Here is a 15,888-nt window from a genome sequence, read left to right as displayed (position 1 = left end):
TAAGGTTTAAAATCTAAAACTTGACTTGAGTTATGCATTTGAATATGAATTTAATTGTCAAGTTTGATCATGGCATATATTAAGAGTTGACATAGATGAAATTTATTTTGAATATGCATTTAAATGTTAACTATGTCTTCATTGAGCCTTAATGTTTACATGATCTAAAGATTTTGTGTGCATCAAACTTTAGCTTATAGGTCACCATAAACAACTTGACATGTCAAATAAAATATGGCCTATAGCTTTAGTGAGCAATGAATGCCAATGTGCTTTGATTAAATATCTCTTTCTTGAATCTTGATAATTAGTATTCATTGATGATTGAATGTCACTTTGAATATATTCAAGAGTTGAGTGCTTTACTTTCAATATTCTATAACAATTGTTATCACTCATGAATCATGAATTATTGAGATATTACATGTACCTTGAACTTCAATGGTTGCATATTTTTTCAATGGGTATATGTCTATATTGAACTCATGCTTGCACTTTGATGAACAAAATTGGAATCATGATTAAGGAAGATAGCCATGTTATCTCTTGTAACCATGGTTGTGCTTATTTGATCATAACTCTCATACATCATTACAATAAATGCAAAATGCTTTAGTCATGCTTTTATTAAAAATTATATGCCTTTTGTGAAAGTTCTCCTTGAATTGACAATTTCATATATAATTTGAAGAATACATCTTGCAATGCTTGCTTTAAAATGACTTGGATGAATGACTACTTGAAAATAATTTGAAAGAATACTCACTAAAAATGCTTAATGATGACATTTTTTAATTTCTCCTTAAATTGCTATTTTTTTTGGGAATTTCTTGGAAATGTTTGATTAATACTACTTGAGAATAAATAATGAATGCTAGATGATGATTGATAACACTTGATGATAATTGAGAATGATGCTTCAAAACTAATGATACCTTATACAAGCCTAGGAACTACTTTGCAAATACTTCTTGAAAATATGAGTATTTGATGCATATGTTGAACATCTATTCAAATGCTCATACTTTTTTTGTTCCATGAATACTTGAGTATAAGAGAAATAAATTGAAATATCAATTTGAATGCTCATTTATTCTAGGCTCATGATTTCTTTCCTAATATTTAATCTATAGAGGATCTTTAACAATTTGTGTTAAGCTTATGATTTCTTAAGAGGGAGTCAATCATCGTCCTTGATATCATAAGGAATTAAGATCTTCAACAACAAGGCTTGGTGAGAATTCAACATTTGGTGTTCTTTGCTACCGGTAACATCTTTCTAAACACCAAAATTGATATTGTGTCTTATATTGCTTCTCACTTAAACTTGAATGTTGAAATGCATAATTGGTATCAAGCCTTAAGTTTTATCAACTAGTGTCTAGCTTTAAAATTAGCATCAAGCTTTATAATTGTCTCTTCTCTCTTGAGCTTTAAATTGAACATATCTTTCTTAAATGTTTTGAGCCTTGAAGTTGATATGCTTGAAATGTTTAGTGATATGGGAAGTCTTTACTAGTGCTTTACCGATTGATATAATGAGCTTTAAAATGATTCCATCTTTCATAATTGATATTGTGTTTTTACAAAGGGGGAGATTTTACTTATATCTATCAATTGGTATATTGAGCTTTAACACTTGGTATTGGAGTTCAAACATGGCTTATGTGCTTATTGAACATCTTTATGATCATCTTTGCTGGACTTCATAATCGTTATGTGCACATTTTGCTTATAGTATATATTTGTGAGACCTTGTCAATCTCTATTAAAAGACGGTATTGTACCGAGTGGTACAACTAAGTTAAATCGAGCCTTGAACTAGTTCAAATAGAAATTTTAAGAGGAATTTGAAAATTCGAAAACCCACAGAATGACTTAGAATAGTGATTTGGAGTTCAAGGTCTTGTTTGGAGTCCATCAGGAAAATTGACCGATTATGGACAAAACGGTCATTTTACCATATGATGATAAAATGAAGATTTTTAGCCAAGATTTGATCACATTTGACCAAGAATAATTATATGAAATATAATTATGATTATTGGAGTATAAAATGATGTTTAGCAGTGAACAATTGTGATTCTCGGTATTTTTGGAGCATAAGGGCAAAATGGTAATTTTGCCACTAGAGGACTAAATGAAAATTTTTATAAAACGATTTTTTTGCCCCATTTGGTTAATATTGATCAATATTAGTGTTATTTGAGGTTGAAAAGTAAAAATAATGTGATTCTGGTACATTGCAGAGTATAGGAGCAAAATCGTAATTTTTTCACCTCGGGGGCAAATCGGTAAATTTTTCTCCACAGCATTTGTCAAGACCAAGAGATTGTAATTGTGGTAGGATGGGATAAATACCAAAATATTTGTGGTGGAAAATTAAGAAGAAAAAGTCAAAAAGTTAAAAAAATTGGGCCAATAAGCATGTGACACGTGGCATGCTTGATTATTTTATTATTTTCTATAAAAATCAGCCCATTAAATCCCCAATTCTCTCACCATATTTGGCCTAGGCAACTAGCAACAAGAACAAAGGAAGAACAAAGGGAAAAACAAGAAAAACTAGGTGAAAATTCAAAAAAAAGTGAAGAAATCAAGGAAACAAGTTAGGTAAGTTAGAATTTCTTTAATTCTCCTTGACACCTAGCTTACCCATTCTTTTGTTCTTGATTTCCATGGTTGAATATTGAGTTATCATGATGAATTCCATTTTGAAAAATAGGTATGGAAGAGGAATTGTTGTTGGAAAATTTGATTTTATACTATGTTAGTGTTTAGGGATAATTAAGCATGGTTATGAACAAAAATACAAAAGAAATATTCAATTTCTTTAGGGTTCCTTGTTGGTCGAACCATAAGGGTTGAATATCAATGGGGGATTGTTTTTATTTCAAGAAAAATGGCTTGAAAAATGATGAATTAAGGTGAAGCGGTTATGTAGAAAAAAATTTCGGTGATAGTGCACCAAATGACCGAATTTTTTCTATAAGGAACTATGAGGGTGCTAATGCTGAATTTGGCTTTATTTAAATGGTAAGTGGTAAATTAAGTTATTAGAGGAGAAATTGATTAATTTGGAGGTGATTTGGACACAATCGCCAATTAATCGGGTGATCGGTCGAATTTAATCGATACAGCAATTAAGTGGTAATCGGACGTATATTTGCATCTACATTGTGAGACGTTGTCAAGCTCGATTAAAAGACGGTATTGTACCGAGTGGTACAACTAAGTTAAATCGAGCCTTGAACTAGTTCAAAAAGAAATTCTAAGAGGAATTTGAAAATTCTAAAACCCACAGAATGACTTAGAATAGTGATTCTGAGTTCAAGGTCCAGTTTGAAGTCAATCAGGAAAATTGACCGATTATGGATAAAACGGTCATTTTACCAGTTGATGATAAAATGGAGATTTCTAGCCAAGATTTGATCACATATGACCAAGAATAATTATATGAAATATAATTGTGATTATTGGAGTATAAAATGATGTTTAGCAGTGAAAAATTGTGATTCTCGGTATTTTTAGAGCAAAAGGATAAAATGGTAATTTTACCACTAGAGGACTAAACGAGAATTTTTATAAAACGATTTTTGCCCCATTTGGTTAATATTGATCAATATTAGTGCTATTTGAGATTGAAAAGTAGAAATAATGTGATTCCGGTACATTTCGGAGTATAGGGGCAAAATCGTAATTTTTCCTCCTCGAGGGCAAATCGATAAATTTTTCACCCCAGGACTTGTCAAGATGAAAGGATTTTAATTGTGGTAGGATTGGATAAGTACCAGAATATTTGTGGTGGAAAATTAAGAAGAAAAAGTCAAAAAGTTAAAAAATTGAGCCAATAAGCATGTGACACGTGGCATGCTTGATTATTTTATTATTTTCTATAGAAATCAGCCCATTAAATCTCCAATTCTCTCACCATATTCTGCCTAGGCAACCAGCAACAAGAACAAAGGAAGAACAAAGGGAAAAACAAGAAAACCTAGGTGGAAATTCAAAGAAAAAGTGAAGAAATCAAGGAAATAAGTTTGGTAAGTTAGAATTTCTTTAATTCTCCTTGATACCTAGCTTACCCATAATTTTGTTCTTGATTTCCATGGTTGAATATTGAGTTATCATGATGAATTCAATTCTGAAAAATGGGTATGGAAGAGGAATTGTTGTTGGAATAATTTGATTTTAGACTATATTAGTGTTTAGGGATAGTTAAGCATGGTTATGAACAAAAACACAAAAAAAATATTCAATTTCTCTAGGGTTCCTTGTTGGTCGAACCATGAGGGCTGAATATCAATGGGGGATTATTTTTATTTCAAGGAAAATGGCTTGGAAAATTATGAATTAAGGTGAAACGGTTATGTAGAATAATTTTCGATGGTAGTGCACCAAATGATCAAATTTTTCTATAAGGAACTGTGAGGGTTCTATTGCTGAATTTGGCTTTATTTAAATGGTTTGTAGTAAATTAAGGTATTAGAGGATAAATGGATTAATTTGGAGTGAAATTGGATGCATTGGCCAATTTATCGGATGAAAAATCGACTTAGGCCAATACCGAGTCTAGATGGCTACCCGTGCATTTTTCATTTCATATCATATATATATCGAGCCTGAAATAGCTTATGATTGTTAGACACAATTTAATTGGAATATATGTCATGGATTATGGCTAGGTGGTGAGCCTTGGATACGGGTAAAAGACTGTACCCGCGGACTGAAAATAAGAGTATTTCTACTCCTAATACCGATGAGTGGACTTGCATTTCAAACTTGTTTTGGGGATTATGAAAGATTCTATCCAACTTGTCTTAGAAAATGTACCTTTGGAACAAGCTTTTAGTAAAATGATTTTATATTGTGAAAAAGTGCTACACAATGGTTTATGTGTTATCACAATATGATAAAATGCATGATATGCATTGGATGCTTCTTTGCATGTTGATTTGGACCCGGTTATGTGCGAGTAGGAGTGCACATAAGTCGTTGCTGACCCGGCTATGTGCGAGTAAGAGTGCACATAAGCCGTTGCTGACCCGACTATGTGCCAGTAGGAGTGCACATAAGTCGTTGCTGACCCGACTATGTGTGAGTGGGAGTGCACATAAGCCGTTGCTGACCCTGCTATATGCGCATAAGCCGTTGCATATGAGATGATGATGATGGGATGGTGTGCATGATGATGATGATGGGATGGTGTGCATGTTGATGATGGGTATATGGTTGTAAATGCAAATATGTAAGCATTTGTTTTGTTGAAAATTGGAAGTTTACATGTGTTACATGTTGCTATTATTATTTTAGCAGGATGACTTGTTTTAAGGGAAAAAAGAGACTTTTTTCTTGATGTTCTGGTTCTTGCTGCAACGAGAATGAAGTTCGCTACAGCGAGAAACGTTCTGTCCATTTTGCTACCTTGTGGGTTTTTGCCATATTTCCCATTTCTTTGGTACCATAGTTGAGCATGGATTTTTGTAAAGTGATTTACTCATGTGGGGTTTACATGAGGGGTTTAAAGGAGCTAAAACAATTGCATGGTTTTGAGAAAATGAATGCATCATGATTTCGATAAACATTTCTTATGGTATGCTTGTTCCCTTCTTGTTCACTCACTGAGTATTGTACTCACGTTTTATAAAAATTCATGTTTTCAGATCAGCTGACTGTTGGACCCTAGATCGAGGAGTCCTCGTAGTGCATCTCCTGGGTATGTGTCTGGCATTCGATAGTAATCCTTTTTATTGTAAATGTCTCCGCTGGAAGTCAGGGGTCCTTTTGTATTGTGAATACAATCTAACAATGTGAATATGTGTATGCAATGTAAATTGCTAAATACATGACTGGTATAGTGCATGTATATTATTATCGATAATGCCATTGTGTTTTGGCTATGTTCACACCCGGGAAAAAGGTGTGTGTGTATGCATGATATGATAAATTTGTTAAGCAAAGGTAAATGGATAGGCTTGCTTGGGTTTAGTGAGCTATGCTCATTGAGCTCATGCGCCCATCATGGCTCGGGAAATTGGGTCGTGACATACATATCAAGCATTAGTAATTTAAATTAGTTTATATCAATGTAGGGACAATATAGTAAATTTCCCGACTTTGTTATTTGTCAAGGTAGTGAGACGTCTGGAAAAGGCAAAGGACTTACGCCTGAGGACCCGAAATCTGGATTTTCGACACTTGTGAGTGGATTGCCTTCAAAACTTGTTTTGGGAAATATAATGTAATTGCCACCCATTTGAATGAATTATCAAGTTTTTCATGAAAATAAGTGCCTTGGGAACAAGCCTTTTGAAAAATGGTTTTATGTTGTAATATGTGATTGCTATGGATTCATGCACTATTGTATTATGATGATATATATATATGTGTGTTGTGCATGATGAATGATATTGTATATAATGACTATAACCATGTGTGTGCACGATGTGGAGAATGCACATGCCGGTGATGATGGTGGCATGAGAGATAGATGATGATAGTGCCCGTGTGCACAATGTGGGGGGATGTACACGATGGCACTGATTGTGCACGATGTGGGGGGATGCACACGATGGGGCCGGCTATGTGCACGATGTGGGGGGATGTACATGAGCCGGGTGTGATGATGATGATGTTCATATATATCTATGTAATTATGCACATCTAGACTTATGAAATGAAAACTTATGAATGCGATATATGATTGACATATATGAGAAATTTGATACATTGCACTTTGGGAATTTTCATGTGTTGTATGTTTATTTTGTTGGTTTAGCAGGATGGCCTTTTTTTTTAGTGAGGGAAAACTTTGCTCTTGTTGCTCTGTTTTTGCTGCAATGAAATTCATTCTCGCTGTAGCAAGAAATTCTCGGGTTGGAGGGGTAGATTGGCCAAAAACTCGCTACAACGAAATTCATTCTCGCTGCAGCGAAAAACTTTCTGTTTTGTCTCCTATCTTGTCCAATTACTGCCCTATTTTTCACTTATTTGCTACCATATCTGAGCATGGACTTCCAACATTTAGGACTAAATGAGTTAAGTTTAAAAATAAGGGGTTTTTAATATGAATGGAACTAAATTGCATTGTTTTGAAACAGTGCATCATGATTCTAAATTCTCCCTTGTGGTTGTTGCTTGTTCCCTTCCTTGTTCACTCACTGGGTTTATACTCACCATTTTCAAATTCATGTTTTTAGATCACAAGGCAGCCGATAACTAGGACGAGGTGTCCTTGTAGACCTGTGTCCATCTTTTGGTAGGTGTCTCGACATTCGGTAGCTGTATATTCATCTGAGTCACTCTGTTGGAAGTCGAGTGTTATTTTGTTTTGTATATAATAACTTAATGTAAATTATTAGAATATATGTTGTAGACATTGTATGTAAATTTTTAAGGAGTAATGTCAGTACGAGTTGGCAATGTATATCACTATTTTGATTCAAAGTTATGAAATATGACTTAGTGATATTATATGTAATCATAAGTAAGATAAATAATAGGCTTGCTTGGGTTTAGTGGATTACGTCCATTGGACCCTTGCACCGGTCATGGCCCGAAATTTGGGTCGTGACAATATTCATGTGGTTAAGTTCTTATATATGATGACTTGGTGACTTTATGGTTACATATTCATGGTCTTCATGCTTATATTCTTGATGGATTTTGCTAACCATTATTTCTTGAGCTTAAGTGTTTAATGCTCACTCTTCTTAACCTTTTTGATATAACAAAAAGGGGGAGAAGGTTTATGAGCAAATTTAAGTTTATGCATATGTTGAGGGGAAGATTTTAAAATCATTTCAAATGCAAATTATGCTCGTAGTTTTGTCATATCAAAAAGGGATAGATTGTTAGCTTTAAAATTATTATAGTTTTGATTATGACAAAATGATCAAATTTGCTTAAAAATTATTTGAGTAATCTTTGACAAATTCTTGAAATGATTTAACTCTCATACTTTTGTTCTTACATAGACACAAGCTTGACTCTTGAAGTTATTGAACTATATCTATAAGCTTGTATGACTTAGGTGTACGAGTGCTTATGATTCTCATTCATTAAAGTTTGATTTAAAGATTAAAGGAAAATCTTGATGCACTCATTTAGGGGGAGTTTTGAATATCTTGTTTAATGATGAAAAAGAAACAAGAGAGAAGGAAAACTAAGTTAAATAGACTTAAATAGGTCTTCACGTTTAATTTATGTGTGTGATGCACAGTTTTGGTTTTGTTGAATATTATGTAAAGAAAAGTAAAAGCATTGACTAAGGGGAAGCACCTTATTATGCATAAAGATTTAAAGCATTCATTTTGAACATAGACAGTGCATTCTTAATCTAGAAGTGTTTTGCGATCATCAAAAATAAGAGATAGAGAATGTTGACTCTATATGTTTTTGATGGTAATAAAACATTCCCATTCATTTATGTCTAATGCCTTTACTTGAGTGTGCAAGAAAATTAGTATATGAAATTAATTATTTAACTCTTCAAAGAGTATATCAAAAGAAAAAGAAGGATAAAAATAACAAGATGTAATTGCTTAACAAGGAAGAAGCCTATTGGTGAAACAAGGAAGAATGTTGGTTGACCAAGTTTCAAATTGGAGGAATGGGGGGTTGAAGAGTTTGAGAAACAGAACTAACTTAGTTGACTAAGTGCCCTCTACCAGAATCTGTAACCTAAAGCAGAACCAACTTAGTCGACCAAGTCTGTCGACTAAGAGCTCTCTATCTGCAAATTGAACCAGAGCACTACAAGACAGATTAATGGCTATAACTCATCCTCAACTATTTTCAATGGGTATAAAACTGCCAAACTACCATCAGAGTTGCATCTCCAAGTATAAAAGGGTCTTCCAACAATTAGAAACAAGTTTTTGGAAGTTTTACAAGAGATTTGAGCAATTAAGAGCTGATAAACTAGAAAATTTTCTCTTCACCTCACTGCACTTAAATGCCCATCCTTTGTATTTGTATTCTACACTCAACCTTGTACCATTTAGATCAACTTGTGATCATAGGTACTTTCTTCTACTTCTCTTTATATTCTTAGAGTGAGGGAGTCACTTTAAGTGTTTGTTTCAAGCTAGGATTGCTTGTTAAGTGTATAGGTTCTAACTTAGCCTCGAAAAGCTAGTTGTTGGGTTTTGGTTGATCTTATGAAAAATGATTGTTGTAGGTTGTGGTTGAGCCTTTGAAAAACCACTTTGGGGTTTGGTTGATTTCGGTAAAAACTATTGTGAAAGGTTTTTGCTAAGCCTGGTAAAAGCCATTGTAAAGCTTGGTGAAAGCTTGTGAATTTCACCAGTTCATAGTGGATTTGTTGGGAAAATCTTTGGTTGAATAATCAAGGTAGTGGATGTATGTCTTGGACTGAACCACTCTAAATTGTTGTGCATCTTGTACTCTGTTTTTTTTTCTTAAGTTCTAGAAATTAGTCTCCAATATTGTTAAGAGCCAAATTGTGCTATACACCCCCCTCTAGCACATATTATAGGGACCAACAAAGTTAAGATCCCTCTACTGAAATATATACTTTAAACTTTTATGGTCTGTATATATCTTGCAAGTCTCACCATGCAAGTAATGTCTCCAAATCTTTAAGGCAAACATGATTGCCACCATCTCCAAATCGTGTGCGAGGTAATTTTGCTCATGCCTTTTAAGTTGCCTTGATGCATACGCAATCATCTTCCCACGCCGCATTAATACACACCCTAAACCAACCCGTGATGCATCATAGAATACCGTATAACCCCCTGTGCCTTGCGGTAGGCTTAATACTGGAGCTATGGTGAGACATGCCTTGAGCTTCTCCAAGCTATCCTCACAAGCACTTGACCACTCAAATTTTATATCTTTACGTGTCAGCTTAGTCAGAGGGGCGACTATTTTGGAGAAGTCCTTCACAAAGCGACGATCATAGCCAGCCAAACCCAAAAAGCTTCTAATCTCTGTAACTGATGTTGGCCTTGGCCCCTTTTCCACTGCCTTAACTTTCTTTGGATCGACTTGTACCCCATCTTTGGATACCACATGTCCAAAAAATGCAACGCTTTCCAAAACTCACACTTTGAGAACTTGGCATACAATCGATGTTCTTTCAAAGTTTGGAGCACTATCTTAAGATGCTGCTCATGCTCCTCTCGGCTCTTTGAGTAGATCAAGATGTCATCAATAAACACCACCACGAACTTGTCCAAATAGGGCTTGAACACTTGGTTCATCAAATCCATAAAGGCTGCAGGGGCATTTGTAAGCCCAAAATACATCACCAGGAACTCATAGTGCCCATATCTTGTTCAAAATGTGGTCTTTGGTATATCTTCATTACGGATCCTCAACTAATGGTACCCAGATCGTAGATCTATCTTAGAGAAACATTGTGCTCCTTGTAGTTGATCAAATAGATTATCTACTTGGAAGGGGGTACTTATTCTTCACCATCACTTTGTTAAGCTGTCGGTAGTCAATGCACAATCTAAGTGACCCATCTTTCTTCTTTACAAATAACACCGGTGCTCCCCATGGTGAGATGCTAGGACGGATGAAGCCTTTATCCAACAAATATTCTAACTGATCCTTAAGCTCTTTAAGCTTTGCAGGTGCCATTCTATATGGGGGTATGGATATAGGTCTAGTGTCGAGAATCAAATCCATGCAAAATTCAATCTCCCGCTTAGGAGGTAAACCTGGTAGTACCTTGGGAAATACATCCATGAACTTGTTCACCACCGACACTTGGCTTATATCTCCAACCTTCGCCTGAGTATCCCTTACCACAGCCAAATAACCTGAACAACCCTATTGTAATAGCCTTCTGGTAGACATGACCGATATGAAATTGGTTGGAGCATTGCTTCTATCCCCCGGAATACTAAATGGTGGCTCATTCGGGAAATCAAATCTAACCAATTTATGATAACAATCCACGCTGGCATGGCAAGGTGATAGCCAATCCATATCCAAGATCACGTCAAAGTCTAGGGTGTCTAACACCACTAGATTCACCAAAGTGTCTTTGTCCTTGACTTGAACTACACAGGACTCATATTCCAATTCGGCTACAAATACCTCCTTTAAAGGAGTAGACACCACTAATTGTTCTTCTCTGCTAATATGATCCTTACCCAGACGAAGTGCAAAACATGGAGAAATAAAATAATGGGTAGCACCAGGATCAAACAATACTCTAGCATCCATATTACAAACAAGAAGAGTACCTGAGACCACTGCATTGGATGTTTGGGCCTCTTGGGGTGTTAAAGCATATACCCTTGCTTGGCCCCTACCAGCAGAACTCTGACGTCTGGACCCAGACGGCCTGCTTTGGGAGGAAGTAACGACACCTCTACCCCTCGATCCATTAGCCCCCCTATTAGATGAGGCAGCTACTGAAGGAGCAGATAAAACTGGCTGAGTAGAGTTACGAGCAGAATCTTATGATTGATGAGCCATCGGGCAATTCCTCTTTATATGCTCAGGTTAACCACACCCATAACAAACTCTCGTAGTATGGAAACATCGTCCACTAAGCCGCACTCCATAATTATTGCAACGATCAATAGCTTGACTACCCTACCTTGAATCTTGCTACCTTCCCCGACTAAAAGTTTTCTGCCTTGATCCAACGTTGGCACTAGTCAAGTCACTCCCCTATTGGGGTAATTATGAGTCTTTCTGTGGGCTCTGACGGCTAGAAGATGAAACACCATTACTAAAGTTCCTGCGACCCTAATAGCCCTCTGTCTTGGCCTTATTTGCTCTATCCTTCATAGCCCTACTCTCACTAGTCCTCATCTCAATCCGTTGAGTGCAATCCACTGCGACAGAGTAGGTATTGAAATCTCGGGATGCCACAACCCTAAACAGTGGCTCCGCTAGCCCATCCACAAACCTCTGAATCTTTATCTCCTCAGTAGAAACTAGATAGGGCGCATACCGAGCCAGCTGCATGAATTTGATGTTGTATTCTGACACTGTCATACCTAGGGTATGTACTAAGGCCTCAAACTCCCTAGCCCATGCATTTCGTACACTAAGTGGTAAGAATCGATCTAAGAAGGCTGTATTGAATTCCTTCCAAGTCAACGCCATTGCATCTGTCGGCCTACCTCTACACAATGAGCCATACCACTTTTGCGCCACGTCCTCCAATCGGAAGGCGGCTAACTTGACTGATCTAGTATTAGAGCATCCCAAGGCCTCACAAATTTTCTCCATCTTCTCTAAAAAAATCTAGGGTTTCTCTGATGCATTAGACCTTGAAAATGACAAAGACTTAAGCTACAAGAAATCAGGAAGGAAAATCTCTAAATGACCCTTCTCAACCTCATGATGTTGGCGATCGACCTATCCTTGAGAGTTAGGGGATTCCTGTACTGTAGGTCACTATTCCACTATCCTTTGTATATCATCCATACGGGTTGCCATCATCTCTACAACTCGGTTAACTCTGTCACGACCCAAATTTCAAGCCATGACCGGTGCATGGGCCCAATGGACATAGTCCACTAAGCCCAAGCAAGCCTATCGATTTATCCTACTCCTCATTCAATCAAATATTGCTAAGTCACGAATTATAACTTTAAATCAAAATAGTAATAGACATTTCCAACTCGTACTGGCATTACTCATTTAAAATATACGTACATCGTCTACAGCATGTGTCTTAATAATTTACATCAAGTTTGTCTATACATCTAAAAAAGAAAACTCGATTTCCAGCGGAGGGACTCGGATGAATGTACAGCTACTGAATGTTGAGACACCTACCAAAATATGGATACAAGTCTACAAGGACACCTCGTCCTAGTTACTGGCTGCCTCATGATCTGAAAACATGAAGTTGAAAATGGTGAGTATAAACCCAGTGAGTGAACAAGAAAGGGAACAAGCATACCGTAAGGAATCTTTAATGAAATCATGATGCATTATTTTTCAAAACAATGCAATTTGTTTCTATTCTTACTAAAAACCCCTAATCAAGCCCTTAATTGATTGATCATTTGAAAATCATGAATCCATGCACAACGAACCATTTAAAGAATGAAAGCTTCAATAATACGTTAGCAAGTCAAATATGACAACGAATCTTCACTGCAGCGACGTTGGGATTTGGTTATTAGCCGATCGAGGGTTTCTCAACTGGCCGAGGATTTCTCACTAAACCTCCTCCCTTTAAACTTAACTCATTTAATCCTTAATGTAGGAAGTCCATGCTCTGATATGGTAGTAAAGAAGTGAAAGATAGGGTAGCAATTGGACAAGATAAGAGACTAAAACAGAAGGTTTTTTGCTATAGTGAGATTCCTTTTTCGCTACAGTGACTATCTCGCTGCAGCCAAATACATTCTCACTGCAGCAAGAACCAGTTCTGGTGAAGGTTCTCAAACTCGAGAGTTTCTCGCTGCAGTGAGAATGAATTTCGCTACAGCGAAAACAGAGCAATAAGAGAAAAGTTTCCCTTCACTCAACAAAAAGACCATCTTGTTAAACCAACAAAATAAACATACAGCACATGAAAATTCCCAAAGTGCAATGTATCAAATTTCTCATATATGTCAATCATATATCAGATTCATAAGTTTTCATTTCATAAGTCTAGATATGCATAATTACATAGATAAACATCATCATCATCATAATCACACCTAGCTCATGTACATCCCCCCACATCGTGCACAATCAGTGATGCAATTTGAAAAAGTTAAGTATAAACTTAGTGAGTGAACATAAGAAGGGAACAAGCAATCGATAGGAAGAACTTGGAAATCATGATGCACTTTTTTCAAAAATAATGAAATTGATTTAATTTTTTACTAAAAACCCCTCTTTTCAAACTTTGATTAATAACCTCATAGTGTTGCAAAAGCCCATGATCAATTCATGAAGTTAAATGGGTGAAAAATATGTCAAAATCAAGCAAAGTAGCAAGCATGACAGTAAGTTTCTTGCTGCACCGAGAAATAGTGTTAGTTTGCATGTATTTCAGTTTTTCTAGTATATCTCCCACTAGAGAAGTCCAATTAACCTTGATTTTAGACCATTAGCTCCCACTAGAGAAGTCCAATTGACCTTGATTTTAGACCATTAGAAAGCTAAGAGGTAGAGCTACAACTTTTATGTTTACCACTTTTCCCAGTTCGGACGAAAAAGTGGTTCAAATCTTCATTGATGTGAAAGCACTGCACTAGAACCCAAAAGTTTCTCGCTGCAGCGAGAATCAGACCAATGTGACCCCAAAACTCAAGAGTTTCTCGTTGCAGCGAAAATGAATCTTGCTGCATTGAGAAACAGAGCATTTTAAGTGAAATGGGTCTTGTTACATCAAAAGCCATTTTTTTGTTGAAATGAAAAGCAATTTGGGAGCAATTAACAATGCCAACACACAACACAATCACAATTATTTTCATAAACTTTCTATAACATATATATATTTGTATATACATACATCATCATGCATACCATCCCACCACACTCAACTCAATGCAATATCATCATCATGTGTGCACTCCCTACTCGAACACTTCAACATCATCATGTGTGCACTCCCTACTCGCACACTCTATCATCATCATGTGTGCACTCTCTACTCTCACACTTCAACATTATCACACAACATTATTCATCAATACAAAACATATATTCATATATATACCTACCAACATAATATAAAATCACATGGATTCATCCTTTTACACATTTCACATTTTTCACAACATCAAAACATTTTATCAAGGGCTTGTTCCCTAGCACACATTTTTAAAGAAAAGTTGGATAAAATCATTCAAATGGTCATTCAAATACATTACATTTCCCAAAGAAATTTTGAAGTGCAAGTTCACTCACCAGTCTTTATTGATGTTTTGGTGGGCTCTAGCTTCGACTAATGTTCCGAATGGAGGTGTAGGGTTTCGTTGGAACCTATCACACACAACAACATCACGATCAACCCAACTTGGCATTATTACTATTCCAAAGCTATTTTCTAAATTGGGTTCTACTAGTCATTCCTTACTAGTTTCCAATTAATATTATATGGCTATTATTTGCACCATCCTAATCACTTTAAAATGAATAAACAACCTCAACTACAAAACATTCCCAAGTCTCATCACTAGCTATTCTTAACACTTAAATATCAAATTCTAATTCGCTACTCACCTTGGTAGCTTCGTAGTTTAATCTCTTTCCAAAAATTTCAAGCTATTATGGAAGCTCCCTCTTTCTCTCTCTAAACACCTAGCTAGTGAGAGAAAGTATGGAAGTAAGATTTTTTTTTCAAGGCTTTTAAAGTGAGAGAGTGAAAGAGCACAAAGGTTCTATGAAAGAGTGCACAAAAGCATGAAAAGTGGAGCTAGCTTGAGAGAGTTACAGAAGCTTAAAGAGAACTCCCATGGAGGATGAAGAAATGTGAGAGGGAAGAAGGAAGAAGAAGAAGAAGCTATTAGAAAATGTGAGAAGAAGTTGCTGGAAGATGATATTTATAGCTCAAGCTTATCCAACTCCACTTAAATTATGAAAATGCCCTTGGCAAGTTAGCGTATTCTTCTCTAATCCTTTGTGCAGTCTTTTTACTCTTTTGAGACTGAGATCAAGTTCACAATGGTCTAAAAATATTCGGGTTTACGAAAAGTTAAAATTTTGACTAAAAATGAAAAATGACCATTTTGCCCCATACTTTGGAAATCATCATTATTTTTATTTTTTTCATCATTCAATCCTTATTTTCATTATTCATTTATGCTTTAGGCCTGCTTAGGCCTTAAAAATGTTTGAAAGCATACTTCTAGGGGTTCATTAAAGAAATGACAAAATTACCCCTGGCTCGGGTTATCGTGTCTACACCTAGTTTTGAGGCTATAGAGGTTGAGGTCTTACAGT

General features: G+C 35.9%; 1 protein-coding gene across 1 annotated transcript; it reads right to left on the bottom strand.

The window, feature by feature from the left end:
• Positions 1-11,736: 11,736 nt before the first annotated feature.
• On the bottom strand, positions 11,737-12,225 carry LOC148763164 (uncharacterized). Its single transcript, XM_088805746.1, has one exon. The coding sequence runs from the start codon at positions 12,223-12,225 to the stop codon at positions 11,737-11,739; it is 489 nt and encodes a 162-aa protein (XP_088661872.1).
• Positions 12,226-15,888: the final 3,663 nt, after the last annotated feature.

Source organism: Theobroma cacao, chromosome 4, assembly GCF_053813885.1.
Source record: "Theobroma cacao isolate CCN51 chromosome 4, ASM5381388v1, whole genome shotgun sequence".
Classification (NCBI taxonomy): Eukaryota; Viridiplantae; Streptophyta; class Magnoliopsida; order Malvales; family Malvaceae; genus Theobroma; species Theobroma cacao.
This window is presented reverse-complemented; position numbering and strand designations above follow the sequence as displayed.

Excerpts from the sequence above, each read along its gene's own strand:
- LOC148763164 (XM_088805746.1), bottom strand. The coding sequence starts at position 12,225 with ATGGAGAAAATTTGTGAGGCCTTGGGATGCTCTAATACTAGATCAGTC.